Source organism: Phycodurus eques, chromosome 7 (assembly GCF_024500275.1).
Source record: "Phycodurus eques isolate BA_2022a chromosome 7, UOR_Pequ_1.1, whole genome shotgun sequence".
Lineage (NCBI taxonomy): Eukaryota > Metazoa > Chordata > Actinopteri > Syngnathiformes > Syngnathidae > Phycodurus > Phycodurus eques.
The window spans coordinates 10,374,896-10,395,850 of NC_084531.1; the positions used below are offsets into that span (position 1 = coordinate 10,374,896).

Below are 20,955 nucleotides of genomic sequence, written 5' to 3' on the forward strand. Positions count from 1 at the left end.
AGGAACCGGAATCGGGACCGGAATCGCTCAAATTCAAACGATGCCCAACCCTAGTGGTGAGGGGGTTGAACGGGTGCGCACGCCTATTGGTCGTTCATAATAACGAGAAGGTGCTCTTTCTTCAGAAAGAAGAGCGTGCAGTTGAAGGAGATAGACTAAAGCATGATGCAGTCTCAAGCCGTGAAACAGCTGTCTTAACTGTATATGGCGACTTCTAACGTGTTTTCATGTTGGTATTGCATATCGTGGTACAAGTGTCTTTTGTCCATTTCCTGCATTCCATATTTACAGGGAAATCCAAAATGAGTCCAAACGTCAGATTCAAAAGCAGAAGTGGCTCGCTTTACACTGCCGCAGCTGCGATGCTTGGTTAGTCGCCATTGTTGCTGTTGCTTGGTCGAGTGCGGATACTGCCAATAAAACGCCAATCACGTGCAAAGTGCCTCCAACTGGCCAGGAGGTGAATCGATTCAGAGGATTCGCTGAATCGATATTGAATTGCTGGGGGAAGAATTGCAATGCATTGATGAATCATTATTTTTAGCTACCCCTAGCAGAGCCTGAGCAAAACATTTCTCAGGTGGTGTTAAACCTGAAGGAAGTGGGGAAGTGAGAAAAGGATTGGACAATGCTGGGAGTTGCCTTGAGGCTGCAGAGATCAGAATGAGGAGTGGTCCATTCCAGGAGGGGGAACACATTACCTTGTACACCACAGGAGCAGATTTGACTAGAGACCGAGGCAGTAAAGGCATGCTCTGTGGCGGTTGAGTCATACTAGTGGATTATCAAGCACCTTGGGAAATTGGAAAGATTTTCTACACAGCCAGCAGGACTGATTTTATCTCAGCCGTGTTATAATGCCTGCAGCCTGCAACTAAGAGACTGCACACACCGGATGTTATCTTATTTGTATACCTGAGTCAAAAAGTGTCATTGTGCACAAACACACGCAGCATAAAACAGTCACCTTCCCTTCCCTTGTAGAGGAGGAGTCGACACCAACACACTTATGTTCTCGATTCTGTAACTGTAGCCATGTCTAATTTCAAACAGACTGCTGACAATCACAGCCTATGACCTTATCAAAGCCTCAATGTATCAATGTGTTAACTGGGGCACAGATTTAAAGAAAGGGAAGAACGAGCCTATGAACCAGACAGGGGAAGAATGAGCGTATGAACCAGACAGTGAGGGAGGGAGGGTGGCAGGGTGTGTGTGTGTGTGGAAGCGAAAGCAGTGTTGTTGGTGTAGGAAGAAATAGCTCTGGAGCTAAAGCTAAAAGGGTGCCCTTTCTGCCCCAATAAACCTCAGCAGGATTCCTGACATGAAGCCCGGGGACAGACATTTCTTCACATTTTGCTCTCTGCTGTCCTCCAGAACTGAGTAAGGAAAGGAGGTAGTCCAACATGTTACATTGTCTACACTGGTGTTGGCCATTAAGACCGGAGGACTTCTCTGATCAGTGGGAAACGTTCCTGGTATGATGCAGCACTTAAACAAACCCTAACGGCGCATAAGTAATTTTTAGTTCCCACTCACTTTCACCTGAAATGTGCTCCATTCATCTGTCACAACTACTGTGAATGGATGTCTACGCTCTTGCAAGAGAAAATCTTGCTAAAAAATGTGCTGCACTTATTTGATCCCAGTGGGCCCGGGAGTGCCTTGCATGGCAGCAGTCACCCATTGGTTTATGAATGTGTGTGTGTGAATGTGAAGCTTTGTAAAGCGCTTTGGGCACTGTGATGGTGTAGATAAAGCGGTATATAAGTGCAGTCCAGTTAGCATTTATTTTTCATAAGATATCAAATAAACTACATTTTTTAATCCATCTCAAGATTCAAATTAACCTTGCTGGTTGCATTCCTTAACCGAAGAGCATTGACATCCCTATTATTGGGAGGCTTTTATTTTGAAGGTGGCTTTTGCCGCAAGTTGGCGACTTATTGCCGTAATGCCTAGTATGAACAAAATTAGGAGCGGCTGGCTTGACTGCTACTTTACGAGTGGAGGCTGGCTTGACCGCAGTTTGTTTCCGCGGAAACTCAGCTTCGTCTTCTTGACTTGGCACAGCTCGTTTTCCTGCTTCTTCCGCTTGGGAACCATGGAGTCGTTGAACAAGACGCCTCTTGGCCAATCGATTGCGACGCGGCACACAGACCGGCATAGCGACTACGCTGTAGCCTTGGGATGGACTTGGGGCACAGAGTTGTTTCTGCATCCTTTCCAATGCAGCGTTTTGGGCACATGGGCCAGTCAATCAGTGTGTTTTTTGTGATGTATCCACATGATCACATTGGTTATGCGTCCAATCGGGTGCATTTAAACACTTAATGAGGAAGTGGAGCGCTGTAGTCTGGCTGTAGCAGCCTGGCTAAGTGTTGGCTGCGTATCGCCAACCCAAAACAAAATTTTAAACACAACGGCTCATATTTTATACCGAGACAAGACCACAACCATATCGAAGCACTTTTAATTTCGCGACATTGCAGTATTGTGACTATTGTTACATCTCTAGTCTTTATGTGCAACTACTTTTATCCTTACTCCCTCCTTCTTGTCTGTTGCACAGCATCTAAGCGTAACTTTGAGCTGACATTTCATTGTTTTTATTATTGACAGTAGTTGTAAAACATTTAAACTGGTATTACTGGTGACAGGATTTTCTATAAGAGAAATTGGCGGTTGACAAACTTCTGGATCCAAGTCAGTGGCAGAACCTTTGTCCTGATGCTACTGCTCTTTGACAAATTGCAGCAGTGTTTTAAAATGACTGCTTAGCCCTGAATCAGCAGAAAGCAGCAGTGCAAGGTTAATCGCAGTGCAGTGAGAGGTTGCTGCTCCCTTTCCCTCTGCACATAACCTTTGTTGGTGGAGAGGAGGACATTTCAGATGTTGTAGCTCATCCATTGGCTGCTTTGACACACTCTCTGAACTGCCTCGTACTGTAGAAACTGCATAGTAAAAGCCAGCTACAGAGGTTGTAGACTAAAAAAAAAGTGACAAAAATCTTTGAACGAAAATCTTTTTCCCAGCATTAACTCACATCAACTTCCACATACACTATTTTTTTTTCTTTACAGATAATGGCAAAACAAGTGTATCATCTTGAAAAAAATTAAGTTTCTAACATGTTGATAAATCACTACTATTCCAATGTATAAATGGGCACCAAGTCTCTGGCAATTTTCAGCCCGATTGACTACATTGCCTTTTACTGCGATCCCTTTTTGTCAAAATAATGTGAAAATGATTACACGGGAATTAGTCACTGATTGCTTATATATAAAAAGTCACTAAAGGTGTCAGAAAAAACTATTTTGTAAACTTGCTCCACTGTGTTCACCGCTACAGAAATCGCTAGTGCAAACAGTGGACACAAACAAGGACATGCTTTGATCTCAGAAAGCTACAAAAAGGTAGTTATTCCTAACAAAGAAACTCGAATTAAATGTTAAAATTGACTAATCGTCCTGCCCTATGTCATACCAATACTGAACAAGTCGCTCAATAGGGCTATAATTTTAAAAGGGAAAAAAAAAAAGCCCTGGACCAATGACAGTACCTTGCAGGACACTGATATTTGTCATTCCCTCTGAGGAATGACCCAGGGAATGCAGGTCTTGACTATCGAATGTGATCAAAACCAACTAAAAACCAAATCAAATCTGTGTAGGATTTCCAGCTGAAAAGATTCCATTCTATGGTCTAACATTTCAGAGAAGCAGACATTATTGAATCTCAGTCTTTGTGCTGTGGTGTACTCTAAAAACGGATTGAAAAGGACTCCCAGCATGCCAACCATAAATCACAGTCATTCAGTGCAGTGGAGCAGAGAAACGGCAAGATTGTACTGCGCTAAGCCAACATTAAACACAGATAAGCATATACTGGCAATGCTCTATCTATATTTAGCAAAAACTGTATATACAAAACCATTGTAGTATAATCAACTGTTATATATTTCACAAAACAGGATTCTTCTTTTTCAACATGAATTCACAAATTATGCTCAATGACACTGGCCTCATTACGGCGACAAAACTTTCCTGCCTTGTCCTGCCTTATCCTCCTTTTCTCTGTAGTAATGATCTTTTGTGGAGTGAGAGTAATGCGGGGCCCTCTAGCTCTCTTGGCCAGGCTAACAGGGCAGGACCGTAGACGATGTCTACAAACATCAGGATCAGGATAGACACCCCCACCACATAAAGGCACCATCTATAAGCCTAAACTCCACCCACTGTCTAGCATCACCACCCATGGGCATTGCCATTTCCCCCCCTTTGCATTTCAGCCTCCTTTTCAATATTCCTTCATTTTTGTGCTGCACTGTATGGAAAATATGTCTGTTTCCCAAACCATGTATGTATTCAATAAATTTCATTCAAGAGCATGAGTTTAAACAGTTTCAAGCATACTGTAAGCCTAAAAATGCATGTAATACCCCCATCATGTCCTCGAATGAAATATGTTCATAGAAGAATGATAGCTATGTACCTAAACTGTGTTTGTGTTTATTACAACAACCATAAAATGAAATTGTGAGAAGATGCAGTGAATCTGACTGGTCTGGTACCGCCGTAACATATGATTCATTATTGCCGACTTCATATGATGATTCATTATTGCCGACTTCAATAATCATAAAACCGAATGTATGGTTTGCTAAGCCCTTCAAACAAATTAAAAGGTAGATTGTAGATTTAGCACCAAAAAGTTACATCCGAGATATAAATTCCAGTGCAGTTAGATCTCTTGCCTACTTGCGATTGACTTGTTCATGTTTGTAAGTAATATGCACCGAGCTACTCCTCCCGGGTGGCAGAAAGCAAGTGCCTACCGCTAACTCAAACTGTAAACTATGACAAAAACGTGTTCTGGGTTGCGCAACCAGATATAGCCAAAAACGTTTACCGTAATTTCAAATGTATATGTGCACCCATGTATAATACGCACCCCCATAGTTGACCTAAAAATTCTGGAAAAACCTTCTACCCATGTATAAATAATTTTTACAACACATGGTTATGGTTCTACCCATATGATCAAAACATTAAGTATTATCTGTATTTTGTTAGTTTTTTTCAAATTATTCTGAAATTAAGCATTTTATTTGAACACGTAATATTTCTTTGTATTTACTTGCTCTTATTTTGAAATTAACAGCCCGATTTGTATTTAGGTAATGAGAAAACACACAGTTGTGCTCATATGTTTGATTACCCAGGCAGAATTTGTAAGATGGGTACAATTCTTTAAAGAAAACATAAACCGCCATGCGAAACACATTAATTTTATTTTAATGACATTTAAAATAAACTTAAGCATTTCAGAAAAGCATTATGATCAAACAAAACATAACCACAAGGAAATTAATGATGGCTGTTCAGTCATCAGTCATATTTAAAAAAAAAAAATATATATATTTCACAAATTCTGCCAGGGTATGTAAACTTATGAGCACAACTGTACATATAAGGCAATCATACATACCCCTGTCTTATTCCAATGAAAGTGTAGGCTACACTTTTTTCATAACTTCTAGGTGATGGTGGTCTATTAGAATTAAAGTGTACACCTTTCTCATAACCTCTAGGTGGCAGTAGCGTATTGTAATGAAAGTGTACAGCTTTTTCATAACCTCTAGATGGCGGCATACATTTATAAAATAAAAATAAAAGTTTTTATCATTGTCCCCTATACCTATGTATAACGTGCACCATTGACTTTTGACATTTCTTTTTTGGGGTAAAAAATGCACACTATACGAGAAATTGCGGTATTTTTTATTTTATTTTTTTAACAAGAAAACCATCTAAATTAATTTAGCTGTACCTGTGGGTAGGTAGGTCCCGATCCAACTTTTTCACCTCCAATCCGATACCGAAATTGCAGCCTTGAGTTTTGGCCGATACCGATATCGGTCTGATCCGATATCAGAAATAATCATACATTTGTTACTTATTTTGTAGCATGGAATGTTAGAAAAGGCTTTATCAGGTGATTATTATTCAAACCAAGAACGATAATCAGCAACAGAAGGTATACAGTGCCCTCCAAAAGTACTGGCAAGGTCAATTCCTTCATTTTTGTCGTATACTGAAGACATTAGGGTTTCAGATCAAAAGATGAATATGAGAGAAAAGTTCTAAATTTTTGCTTTTATTTCATGGTATTTACATCTAGATGTGTTAAACAACTCCGGACAGAGCACCTTTTTTTTGAAGCAACCCACTTTTCAAGTGAGCAAACGTATTGGAACAGACTCTTTAAAAAAATTACCCACAAAAACTTTGGAACAAAGTATTATGGACTGATGAGAGATTAACCTCTACCAAAGTGATGGAAAGGCCAAAGTATGGATAAAGAAAGGATCTGCTTATGATCCAAAACATCTCATCTAATCTGTGAAGCATGGTGGAGGTAATGTCACGGCTTGGGCTTGCATGACTGCTTCTGGAACAGGCTCACTCATCTTTATTGATTATGTATCTCGTGATGGTAGCAGCAGAATGAATTCTGAAGTCTACAAACCATTTTGTCTGGCAATTTACAGAAAAATGCATCTAAACTAATCGGGAGAAGCTTCATCATGCAACAAGTAAATGACCCAAAACACACTGCCAACACAACAAGGGACTTCATCAAGGCCAAGTCTATCACCGGAGTTTAACCCAATCGATGATGCCGTTATAAGTAAGGCTGATGCTGCCAAATATAAAATGTTATTCACAATAAGTGAATTTAACAAGGTCTGTTCCAATACTTTTGCTTACTTGAAAAGTGGGTTGCTTCAAACAAAAGGTGCTATGCCCTAAATAACATATAACACATCTAGATGTAAATACAAAGAAATAAAAGCTGGAATTTTGAACTTTTGTCTCATATTCATCTTTTGATCTGAAACCCAAATGTCTTCAGCATACAACAAAAACAAAGGAAATGACCTTGCCGTTCCAATATTTTAGGAGGGGACTGTATATGTTGGATGCACTCGCGTCAGCTATAGATCTGATTTATATCCACATATGAAAGAGGCCTGGGTCAGATATGGGGGGGGGGGGAGAGAAAAAAAAAATTAAAACTGTAACTAGGGTTGGGCATCGAGAATTGATTGGAGCCGGCCGCCACTTACGTTCCAGTTCTCCCGGAATCGTTAAAATGTAAAAATGGAATTTCCCAGTTTCAATGCTGAGTCCGCCGACTCTGAATAAGTGGTGAAAACCAACGAAGAAGAACGCACACGAAGATGTGCATGTGCCCAACGGCGGCGGCGAACAAGTGCGTCTTAACTTTGTTCAAATTAATGACCAGGCCCCTCAGTGCAACACTTGGAATAAGATTATATTGTGCAAAGGAGGCTTTCACGATGTCTGGCGTCTGACGCACTCTGAGCCTACACTGCGCGGAGCTTCGGTGAATTCAGCTCTCAGTCAATTGGGTGAATGAAACAATGAAATACGTCTATACCAACATTGAGACAGCTAACAAAGCTAACGGTTGGTTGCACTTTTGCACTGATGGCTTTTACCGTTTATTTTAGTCTTCAAACCAACGTAAGAGCAGATAGAAAAAAGAAAAGCCAAACATTGAGCTAAAACTTCACCATAGCAACTTTACATCACAATTAATTGGGACAAAATTCACATGAACGTTGCCTCACAGTATTACGAATACTAACCTTGTGCCTCATCGATGGTTAAAGAAAGGAAGCAACGTTTTGTAGCACTTGGGTCTATCCATTAATTTAAAAAAAGAAAAATCACTGGTGCCATGTGAAGTTACTTTTCATGCCAAAATGCTGAATTCTGGTGCGTACCCTTCAAAATAAAAGGCTACAAGCTTAAAACAGGAAGTCAAGTTAAAACTTGCAAAATAAACCATTCAACGTGATAAAAACAGTCCCAAATAAGGATTTTAGCTGAAACAACTCATTTAGTGCCACAGACGTATTAATATGTTTTCATAAACCCATCCGTTTAGTGCCATGGAAATAATACATTTTCAGAAACCCATCCGTTTAGTGCCACGGACGTATTAATACGTTTTCAATGTTTTTATTATTATTTTTTTAAAATAATATTGTAATAGAGGGGATTGGCTGGCAACCAGTTCAGGGTGTACCCCGCCTCCTGCCCGATGATAGCTGGGATAGGCTCCAGCACTCCTCGACCCTTGTGAGGATAAGCGTCTCAGAAAATGGATGGATGGATGTAATAGAGGGTTTGGCGCAGCTCCACAATAAGTATCTAAAGGTTGGGAAGGATTTTAGTATGTTAAATCGACAGCAGAGGGCAGGAGTAACTTTGATGAGAATTTTGTCAGCACGTCAGAGGAAGACAATATCCCTCTGACTATATCCGGTATTTGTGGTAAATGTACATATTTCTATAAATTGCAGTTGGTGCAACCAGCACCAGATGCACTCCCACACCTGTTGGCAAGAAAAGTGAAAAAAGCCTTTTTCTCCACTTCACACTGCACCAATAATGTTTCATTTTTATGCTAATTGTTTATTTTTTATCATTTACAGGAGGTACATCAAGCAGTGGTGGGGCTGTTCATGGCTGGTCGTCTGCTGACTAGGAACCCCCAAAAGTCCCACATGCACGCACCCAAACATCCATCCATTTTCTTTACCGCTTATCCTGCACACACAAATGCATACACGCATGCGCACGGACACACACGCACGCAGCTGTACATACTTGAAAGTTCATGCAGCATCAATTTGAAAATGCATGTGTTAGACTTAAACTGTTACTTTACAATCAAAATACCCCTTTTATGTTGTTATATGGTAGAAAAACATTGTTTAGATTTGAGCTATCATAAAAGCAAAAAAAAAAAAGAAATAGCATCAAAGTGAACGTTCTGCTTGAAATGCATTGTTTCACAAAAAGCTGTTTTTTTTCTTGGAAACCGGTATTTTCAATAAACTTACCTATGTTTAACTGCTGCCTACAAAAGAATGATAGAAGGATGTATGTATGTATGAAGAATGTACTTTTTTTCCTGATGAAAGAAAAGGGTTAAATGTTTCTTTTGGTGGCTTCCATGTTTCTATAGCAACAGAACACAATTTTATGTAGGCCTTCAAAAAACAGTCAGAATTGTCAAAAATGGCTAGGACTCAAGCTCTCAATTTCTGAAAAAACGGCTGGCATTAAATTATTAATTAATGAATATTTAGTCAATTGGGTTAGTTCCACACACATCGCCTTTTGTTTCATAGGTTTGATAGTGATGCTGGTTATAAAGCACCCAGAGTCAAATGTTCATTTTAGTCTATGCTGTGGGCTGCTAAGAAAATGGATGTTCATAATTTGGTCACCCTTTATTTAAACCATGCAAACGTTTTTGACCCAGCCCCCCCTAAAACAATCGGAACCGGAATCGAAATAATGGACCGGAATTGCTCAAATTCAAATGATGCTCAACCCTAACTGTAACTGTTCACATTGACATGGGGAAAAAACATTTAGATAAATTTCACATTGGGCAAGAGAAAAATAAATAAATAAAATAATCGGAATTGACCTGTCGTGTGAACCTACAGTGTGTGCAATCGGCTTGTTGGCGAGACAACATAGAAAAATCGGCTTGTTGGCGAGACAACATAGAAAAATGCAACAGGAAAAAAGTTGAAAATAGCCAACATTTAGGAAGGCCAGAGACAAATGAATCACCAGTCAGCATGCTGACATTCCAACCAATGAGTACTCGCTCAGTGGCCATTTTAATAGTCACAAGGAGGCTGAATGCATTATTACGTCTGTAGTCATAACAAATTAAAAAAATACAAACGTCTTTTACATATCAACATTACCACCTGCCCACCGTAATGATTATGCCCCCGTATCACATGCACCTGACCTACATCCATGAACCTATGAGGAGCATACAGACTAAAGCTAGCCTGCTCCCACTGAATGCTATTGTTTACTTTTAGTGATGTCACCAGCACCACTTTCCGGGAGGGCCTCAGGGCACGTGGGTGGCGGGGTGGGAAAAAAAACGTGGAGATCAGCAGAACTTCGTGACAAAGAACTAGTGGCTCGCAAAACTGACCCAGAGGCTGACGGCCCATCCCCAATGGATGTTACATACACACTCCCAGCCTGGCCAACAGAGCGAAAACAAAATGCAAAACATCTTACCCACAGGCAAATATAAGAGGGATTAAATATTCAAATCAATTTGAACAAAACAGAATGGCATAAACACTCCACATCCCTTACAGATGTCAGTTTACATTAACTCACAAAGCATAAATAAGCCAGCATTCTGCTTTCATACTGTTTTGCATTTATTTGTTTTGAAAGAATGTTCACAAATGCTTTGCATCATTCTTAACTGCAACAATTTGGATGCTCTCTCACAAAGGAGTCCCTGTTCATGACAAATACAGTCAGGTCCATAAATATTGTGACATCAACAAAATTCTCATCTTTTTGGCTCTAAACACAAGCTGGCCTTCCTGTTTTTGAGTAAAGCATGGTTGTGTTAGTGTCACAGCATGGGCCTGTATGGCTGCCAATGGAACTGGTGCCCTTGTCTTTATTGATGTGACTGCTGACAAAAGCACCAGGATGAAGTCTGAAGTCTTTCAGCCAGTATTACAGGTACATCTCAATAGTGATAGACCGATTATCGGCCGAGCCGATTAGTGGGGCAGATGTTTGGCATTTTGGCGCATCTCGGCATCGGCCTCTCTTTAATTAGACTGACGAGAACTTATTCCTGTGTTATTTCGGCTCTGATGCAGCCACAGCGCGCCTCTCGGTCTGTGACTTCTCTCTCCGGCAATGTCCCGCCCACAGCACCACCTGATTGGTTACCCTTGCACAGCCACTGCATGGGTAACAGCCAATCAGCACGCAGTAAAAGCCGTGCAATGCATGCACAATGCGCTCACTCTCACACACAGGACAGAGAAGAGAAAGTTTTACCATATGGAGACGGTCCAGGGAGCAAATATCTGTTTCAAAAGTAAGTTAAGGCAACAGACACTACATAAATTTTAATAAATCCTAGTTCTCTACAACGCACAACTACTTGAAACATTACTACGAGCCCAAAGAGGTTAACACACGCAGCAGCTCTACTAGTTCGCAGTCCCTGCAGAACTGGCTGTTAGTGTTAATCGCATGAATTTGCTGATAGTAAATGCTGTACTTTCAATCATGTAAAGCACATCGAGTTACCTTCTTTATTAAACGCTCAGTATAAATAAAGCTACTAGTGCATTTGCCTTGAGCTAACCCCCTCCAGTAGACAATGGGGGAAGAGGTTAGTTCGCAGGCTAACACCCGCCTAGCTGCTAATTTGCCACTAACCATATTAGTGGTTTCGGGGAGAGGTTTAACTACATAAAACATGGTTGCTCATAATATTGATAGTAAAATAGTCGATGATAAAAGTAAGAAGTGTTTGTGTGTGAGAGAGAGAGAGAAATTCAGTTTTATTGCAGGGAAGCATGCATGTTGAAGTGAAGGATGGCTAGAGAATATTATGTGGGTTGCGCGACAGCAAAGCATTGATGTCTAAAACTGTAAGAAAATAATGACTGTTTCACTATTTCTGCTGCTACTGGAAGGAGCAGGCAGCTGCATTTGAACACATGAGAATGAGGGAAACACCCACAATAGGCAATGGAGGGAACACGATCCTTCCGCAGCAGTGTTGTTGAGACGCTCAGCTCACTGCTGGCACATCACACTGGTGACCTGCTGGCCAGTAGCTGTGTTGAGGATGAGCTACATCTGTACCTCAAAGAGCCAGTCATCAACAAGTGTAGAGAGGGACCCACTACAGTTGTGGACATCTGAAGTCATCACTTTATAAGAGGTGCTGACCCTGGGAACTCCCTGCACTTTTTGTTTTTTTTAACTTTAAACAAAATTATTATTATTATTATTATTTAAAACCTTAACATTTCAATTGTATTTAAATTTTGGAAAACTTAATTTAATACAGAAAACTTCAGGGAGATATGTATTTGTTAAAGTTTTCATTTAACTTTGCAAGACATGCTGCATGGCCTGGGAGCTCCCTGTATTTTTGTTAGAAATTTAAAACAAAGATACCTACTTTCTAAGATTACAAAAAAAAAAAAAAAAAAGGTACATTGCAAATTTAAAAAGCTGTTTAAAATGTGTGCTTAAAGGCATTTGAATGAAGTGGTTGAGTTCCTCTTCACCGCAAAACGAATATTGGCTCAAATTATCGGTTATCGGCCTACTACTACGAATAATAATCGGTATCGGCCCTGAAAAAAGCATATCGGTCTATCACTAATAGGTGTCAGCACACCCACAAACCTACTGTGGATCAGCATGGATGGATGTATGGATAATGGAAATTTTACAAGGAGGTTTGATTAAGGTAAAATGTTATTTGAATATAGAATGCTTATTTCTTAATGAACAAGTAGAACTTTATTCTCAGTAACAATGTAGTTTTCAAAACAGTTCTTTACATAAAATTACAACTGAATACTTTTGTTAGGAGGGGGACACTCGCTGTGCTCGGCGCTGCAGCTTTGGTTCGCTTCCTGTGATAGTCTATTCGTGGCTTTCAAATTTGTAGAACTGTGTGAGGCTTCAGGCTATGTCCCTTTTGCATTTTCTAGTTAATAAATCACATCTATACATCGGCAGGCTTTTGTAGCACAAATTATTTAGGTAGCCTGCAGTACAATTTATTTATATTATTTATTTATTTATGTCATTTCAATAAATCAGACAGCTGTAACTTTATCTGGCTCATATTCATCCAAATGCTTCAGAACTCATTGTATGGTGCTTCACAGTGCAGATGGACAATGACCCAAAGCACACGGCAAAAGCAACCAGAGTTTTACGAGGCAAAGAAATGGAAAGCTATGCAATGGCCGTTAATCACCATCAATTAAGCATGCATTTCACTTGCTGAAGACGAAACTAAAGGGAAAATGTCCCAACAACAAGCAGGAATTGAAGAGTTGTTGTTGAGGCCTTTCAGGGCATCAATGGAGATTAAATCCAGCATCTGGTGATGTCTACGTGCTGTAATTGACTGCAACCGATTTGCATCCAAAAAAACAAAAAAACAAAAAAAACAAAAAGTGGGGATGTAACAATATTTAGGATACTGTGATACTGCAAAATTAAGTGCCTCGACATTGTCATTGTCTTGGTATGAAATAATGAGCCTTTGTGCTTAAAATTTTGTTTTGGGCCGGCTAAAAAGCAGCCACATCGCTTAGCCAGGCTGCTAGAGTCAGACTACAGCACTCCACTTCCTCATTAATAATAGTGGCAATAGTGAGAAATAAAACTGTTTATAGCATCCACAGCACAGCACCATCTCCAGGTAGAGGAGCAGCTTCTGTGACAGGCGGTTGTCACTGCCCTGCTCCACTGACAGCCTGGGGAACTCCTTCGGTCCCCACGACACGCAACTTTTTAGCATCGTATGCCCATTTTATCCCCCCAAAATTAAGTCTATATAGCGCATTATACATAGGTATAAGGGAAATGAAAAAAAATATTTCACATTCTATAAATATATAGCTAGGGGTTGTGAAAAAGGTAAAACTTTTATTCCAATGTGAAGTGTAATATCTCGTGTTACAAACGTATATATTACTTAAAATTTTCGCTGCTCACCCGAGAATTATGGCAACCTCGAGGGCACCGCCATAGTGATAGAAAAAACATAATATCCAAAATATAGTGGATTTCGTTTTGATAGTTTCAGATGGGAAAAGGGGCATAATTAGAAATATTCACATAAATTTTGCTGAAAATTGGTTGCACTTATTGGTTGCAGTTTTGTGGCATTAAAACGACTAAGTTTTTTGTCAATACTTAAGCGCCTATGGAAACGTCCATGAAATCCAAAATAGGGATTTCGTTCTAATATGTAAAGAGGGTGAAGTGCGCATAGGTAGAGATGTGCACATAAATGTTGGTAATTATTGGTTGTAGTTTTGTGACATTAAGCAACGTTATGCCTTTTCTGTATAGTGAACGTCTATGGCAGTGGTTCTTAACCTTGTTTGACGTACGGAACCCCACCAGTTTCATCTGGAGTTCACGGAATTCTTCCTAACTTGAAAAACAAAATATTGTTTATTTCAAACTCAAAACAGGTATATATTTTATTGTCTGTGTAGATTCTCATCTTCCAGATCATGCACAAAAGGAACCACGCATAAGTTGAACACAAAAACATTGTGTTAAAAGAACAAAACCAACAAAACTTTAATTTCACATAAAAAAAAACAAAAATTTCAATTCAATGAAATTTTACTGTAAGTGAATGTGAATTTTGCTGTTGCCATTCCCCTTGGTAAGTGCCACTCTCATGTCAGCGGAACGGACTTTATTGTGAAAATTCACAACAAAATCTGTTCCTTTTCTTTATGTTATTTCTACAATCCTCGAAAAGTTAATGGGGAAGAGTACATTTTTCGGGCTCTTTTATATATTGGTTGCGCTGTCTGATGCCACAGCAATGCTATTCAACTCAGGTGTATCGTTGAAATGTTGTTAAATAAAGATAGTTTCAAAAAGAACAAAGCATTTCAATTTGAGGCGCAGCGCCGCAATGGTAAACACCCACCTTGACGCAGCATTGCGTTTTGAATGGCATGAACACGGCATTCAAAATGCAGGGTAAAAAGGCTTTTACAGATACATGTAAGCACGCACACACTGTGTGTGTCGAGTCCTCCGTTGAACCCCAGCGACTGCCTCACCGAACCCCTGGGGTTCAATCAAACTCAGGTTGAGATCCACTGGTCTAGGGAGAGGAAAATCTATAAAATCCAAAAGATTAAGGATTCCGTTCTGATATTTTCAGAGGTTTAAGTGGGTATTATAGGTAGAGATGTCCACATAAATTTTGGTGACAATGCAGTGTGAAAAGGTTTTTACTAACGGACACACGCACACACATGCTATGTGTGTGTGTCCACCAAACACCTGGGGTTCGATCGAACCCAGGATAAGTACCAATGCTTTAAGTAAAATAGTCTTTTCATGGGGATGAAAAAGGAACTAATAGCCAGGAATGACAACTCTGCATATTTCCAGTATGCCAGTTACAATTACAATACCTATACGATTAATAAAGATTATACATTGCAGTGCAGATCTGGAACTATTTCAATTTCCATTATCCCAAGTATGGGAAACAAATGAACAATGGGTAAAATGCAGGTCGACCAGTGTTTGTCCTCAAAGGTTCCGCTGTACTTTCAACAGAAACCTTCCCATTGTGGCGTTCCAAAACACGTTTTTAACACTTTAGTCATTATAGCAACTGCACTCCAATAGGTTCATTACAGGCACCCGATGTTGTGGTAGCACAACTAAACAAAAAACACACAATCCAGGTGGGTGCTAGCCACTGCTGTAATCGTTGCAGAGGGGAAAGGTCTCATGAATAATGTGGGTTAAACTCTTGAGTGCGTCCTCGCCATGACACTCAAACTGGAGCTTGCTTCTGCCCTTGAACCAAGCAAGTAGATTTCAAGGAGTTGGACTGCTTTCCTCACATGTATGTGGGATTCAGGTAGGAAGGCTGGTCACAATTCAAAGGAGAGAAACCTTCTTTTCAGAGGAGAATAGCCCGCAGGAATCACTTCATGTAATAAGTATAATGGACTACACGGGAGTTAACACTTAACAGGCGGGATATATTTGCCGTTAAACTGATAAAACTGACGGTGGCATCAAGGTTTTCGATTCATTCCTCCAATAATATGATTATGCAGTTCAGTCTAAATCCGAAGATTGTTTTAATGGGTGCTGAAGAAGGTAAGCATTAAAGGCTTAAAGGTAATAGTGGCGTTACCGAGGCAGGCGAAACGCTCTTAGGACAAGTAGTATTTTGCAAGCAAAGAACTCTATTACCCGTGCCTACATCAGCAGCGTTTCCATCAAGATAGGATGTAGCTCCTTGGTAATTAGATTGTATAACACAGTTATTAGTCAGCACATTGCTACAATGGAGTGACTTACTTGGAAGCGCATGTCTTATCAGTGAGCTGCATCATCCAAATCAAAGGGCCTCCAAAAACAACCAAAGTTTTGGGAAAATATGCCTTAAATAGTGAATACGAAACGTCAGCGCGTTTTGAGACGTCTGCACACCTCAGTGGACTTCATTTCAGACAGCAGCAGATTACCTGTGTTCATTCAACAGATGACGAAGTACTTTGACTCATTTTAAGCAGGAAAGACTACAGTGTTGACTAAGTACAGTACTTCTCAGCTCAGCAGCAGTATGTTAGTTGGACAGCAGTAGCCAAGTGGATGGTTGATCATAAATATTGCTTCTGCTAAGTGTTGTTTAGCAGTGTATGGTGGTATGTTTCTACTTAATCCTATAGCTACAGCTATCAAAATGTTTTAGAATAGAGTACGGCTGCAACTAATGATTATTTTAATAACCAATTAACTTTTCAATTAATCGGACAAAAAAAATATTTTTTAATTTTCATCCCTTTGTTCAAAAACAGGACATTATTTCAAATTGGAGAATCCATCAGACAATCAGCAAAAATGTTAATCATCGTATTCTAAAGTAAAAGCAGACGTTTGCTAATTTTATTTTGAGTAAACACAAACATAATCAGTCTGCTTTAATGGAGGGTGACTGATTTCACAGAGTAGTTACTGTTGAGAGGCTGAAATTCTGAAGATTTGGACAATTAGGTTAAACAAGTACTCTAAGTCATCATCAGAATACAAACCCCAATTCCAATGAATTTGTGATGTTGTGTAAAATGTAATTGAACATAGAATACAATGATTTTAAAATCCTTTTCAACTTATATTCAACTGAATACATTACAAAGACAAGATATTAAAAGTTCAAACGTATTAAATCATGGACGTCATGTCCTCTGAGCCATAGAGGGTAAGGACTATCCAGATTGTTATCAGCGCAAAGTTCAAAAGCCAGCATCTGTGATGGAATGGGGTGTGCTTGTGCCCATGGAATAAGTAACATCTGTGAAGGCATGCTTAAAAGTACATACAGGTTTGGAGCAACATATGCTGCCATCCAAGCAATGTCTTTGTCAGGGACGTCCCTGCTTATTTCAGCAAGTCAATGTCAAATCACTTTCTGCATGTGTTCAGGCCTTTTCACATTGCACTTTCTCAGTGTAAAATGCCCCCGCATCTAAGCGCAACATCGACGACAACGAGGGTGCTGCCATCCCATATTTGGAAGTGCTGACATAGCAGCCAACCAGGAAGTAAAGGTTTTTCCCGTTGAAGAAAAAGTGGCATCTCGGCAAGAAGTCACTGTCTTTTTCACAAAAGAATGCCCTGGCATTGCTCATTTAAGGAGGAGGAGGAGACGAGCTGTGGGGGGAAAAAAATATGGGTTCATTGTAATGGCTCGTCGGAACCTCTACGAGTTTAGGCTTGTTGATGAGCTACAGTTTTACAAAGACCACTTTGAGGTATATTTCAGGATAAGCAGAGATTTCGGGACAAAAAGAAACCTCATGTAATGGAGCGTCCTCCATTTTCCCTTTGCCATTTTTAGCACAACTAGGCCAAAATAGCACTCAGAAATCACTCCAAAAGCCTCTCTTCCATTGGAGGAGCTGTTTGACCTCACAGAGGCAACGCTCCAGAATACAAAATTTTTCTTCTTTCAGAATCAGAATCAACTTTGTCAAGTATGTCAAAAACACACAAGGAATTTGTCTCCGGTAATTGGAGCCGCTCTAGTACGACAACAGACAGCTATTGTGATAAAAAAAAATACTTTTGAGACAAAAAAATACTTTTGAGACATAAAAACACACTATGAAGAGTCATTGAGCATTGAAAGGTTACCAGTAAACTGTCAATGCTGATAGAATGACAATTGTGCAAATGATACAGTCCTCAAGCAATTTAGAGCAGTTAAAAATGACTAATAGTGCGATACTCTGGAACAGTGACAATTGTGCAAATGGTGCAGATAGTTCTCAAGGACACAAGTGGCTAGTATTGGTCATGATGTATCCTCTCCTTAAATTAACAGGTTTAGCTTTTTTTGTAATGCCACTACAGGAATGTACTAGTGACGCCAAAAAGGAAAAGTGATGATGATGACCATCAAATCGGAAATGAAAATGTATTATAATGTAAGAGTCGCATAGTGGTGAAAGTGGTCCATGTGTCTCTCTGCTGACTGTTCAATAAAATATAGCTAAGTCAATAACAACACTGCACCTTAAGCTTACCATGTTTCGTGTTAATGTGAAGAGTAAGTTATTTTTACACTTGTATGACAGTTGAGAATGTTAACAAGTAACTGAAAACTTAAAACATTGCATCTACTGTACAATTTATAATCAAATATGACACCATATAATAGATGGCATCACTTTTGACAACTGGTACTAATCATTTCAAATATTCTCAATGAAGTCGTACCAAGTCTGAGGCCAGGGTCAACGAACATATTCTGGTCAACTGTGGAGGTTAGACTTTACCTAATAGCACAATGTAGAGCATAATGAGTTGTATACTGTACCTGTCAGTGAAGCTGGACTGTGTGTCACTCATTGGGCTTCCGGTTCTAGATTTGCAGGGAATTATATCCGATTAACATTTTCCAGTGTGACGAGGTGATTTAGTGGAGCGTCCTTCTCTGGCATTCGTGACAAATGGCCTTTTCAAAAAAAATATTCAATAAATATAAAAGGAAGATGCGAGCAGAGATTCCGACGGCAAATATCCTCAATGTATTGGCGAGTTGGGTCACCGCAAAATGGATTAAAATGGTGCAGACCCTAAAAATTAATCAGGGCCTGGGTATCGGTGATAAATAACACTGCTGGCCCAAATTGCATGCGTGTAACCCTCGCATTCACATCCCAGTTTTCGGATAATCCAACGTTACGGATAGTGTGGCGGTGCAGTCAGTCTGCCACCACCCCTGCTCGGCTCGAATGGGGACTAAACGTCCCTGGGAGATCCTACGGATTCCTGCAGTCGGCAGTTTGCGGTTTGGTATCTCCTGCCCGATTCTGCCGTTACCATGCAGAGTCAGAGTCGTTCGATACCGTAATGTTTAAAACAAACGAGCACAACGAAAAAAAAATATATAAAAACTGTGTATATGATCTAGAAGCTTGATTGAGAGAATCCTCAAAGGAAAGGAGAGTTCAGTCTTGCTAGCTTCAAGCTAACAAAACAGATGAGCTCTATTGGGTGGGAAGAAAGAAAAAAAAACTTTGTCGTGTGCCCTTGTTTATACTGCAAACTAAGCAAAGTCCGAATCCCGACGAGAAAAAAAATACTATTTAAATGTCCAGTGGCTTTTTTTTTCTACGTCCACGTCCTTTGAAGAAAACAAACAAAAAAAGTCTCCTCCAGGGGCGAGAAGAGAATCCGGGCAAAGTGTGTGTGTGTTAGCACCGCTCGACGCTCCTTGACTCCATGTTAGCAGAACGGAGTCACTCAGTCTCTCCGCACAATTCCTTCCCGTGGATGCAAAAGCAGGCTAGGCTAGGCTAGGTAGCCAAGCTAACGGGACAGAAAGTAACAAGCACTCTCCCGCGAGCTACTATTGGTGAACTATAACCCCGTAGAGGCGTTAAAACTTTCAGGGACGCTCGAGACGTTTTCTCCCAATGCTCGGCGTCATTTGTACGAGAGTAAAAAAAAAATTAAAAAAATTGTGCGTGCCGCTAACAACGCCCTAGCTTGCTAGCCGCCGCAATACCAAACTTCTAGCAACCACTTCCGCCGGGAGATGGGGAAAACTCCAACAGCATCCCGGCTTCCGAAATGCACTAAAAAACCGAAACATATGCGGACAAAGTTAAAAGGAATAGCTGCATCACTATTTCATTTGTCATTAAATCACAGGCATACATGATACACTACGTATACAAGCCAAATTTTGATGTTTAATGACGTGTGACTGACACGTAAATGGAAGCCAGACAGGAGGGGTCGAGTCGACTACACGTACACAAAAAAAGTAAAAACTATTATTCGCATTTAAATTAATTTAAAATGTAAAATAAAATCCAATACATAAATCGAAAACATTTACTGTATATATTTATTTTAAATGAAGTTTCAACTTCTCATTCATCACCAGTCATATCATAAAGTACACTTAGTCAAGCTAATGACACCCAATCAAAGAGCTGTATTTATTTATTTATTTTAAGCATTTTTGTCATTTCTATTAAATATTGTTGCTGGTGAGTACATTGTAACGTTTGATACTGTATTTGACCATTTCTGGCAATTGCAGTACAATCTAAAGCTGACGTCTCACTGTTAAAACACTAAAGCAAGCATTTTAACCTCCCCTTATCCAAATTAAATATTCTGAATATTCTGTTGTATGGGTATTGAATTATTTACGTCTCAGTTCTGAAACCATTTGATCGTTTTTACTCTCCAGTCGTGAAAACTGTATTTTTATTTGATCAAACACTTTGATGTGACGCTTCACCAACTACTAAAAAAAAAAACGTCTTTGGAGCGTTGCACTTTGTATATGAAAAAAGGAATCAATGTACAACTATCGTGCAGGATCCACGTGACTCAACAGAACATTCATGTTAAACTCTATCACCATCTAGCGGACTTAAACGAAACTTCCACCACCGATGAATTCCAGTGAATGAATTCCAATTCCAATGAAATTGGGACGTTGTGTAAAACGTAAATGAAAGCAAAAATAATTAGATTTGTAAATCATTTACAACTCACATTCAATTGAATACGGGACAAAGACAAGATATTTAATGTTCAAACTGATGAATGTTAGTTTTTTTGTTTTGTTTGTTTTGCAAATATCCTTCTCATTTTGAATTTAATACCTGCAACACCTTCCAAAAAAGCTGGGTCAGAGGCAAGAAAAGAATGGGAAATTTGAGAAATGTGTAACAAACACCTGTCTGGAACATTACACAGATGAAAATCTGCATGT

At 39.7% G+C, this 20,955-nt stretch overlaps 1 protein-coding gene across 2 annotated transcripts in view; it reads right to left on the reverse strand.

Moving 5' to 3' along the window:
• The window catches only part of arhgef12a (Rho guanine nucleotide exchange factor (GEF) 12a), a 65,723-nt gene extending 45,805 nt beyond the window's left edge, over positions 1-19,918 (reverse strand). For both annotated transcript variants that reach the window (XM_061681534.1, XM_061681533.1), the window contains exon 1: positions 18,535-19,918. In XM_061681534.1, the coding sequence (XP_061537518.1) occupies positions 18,535-18,566 (32 nt within the window). In that variant the 5' untranslated portion in view covers positions 18,567-19,918. The remainder of the gene's footprint in view (positions 1-18,534) is intronic.
• Positions 19,919-20,955: the final 1,037 nt, after the last annotated feature.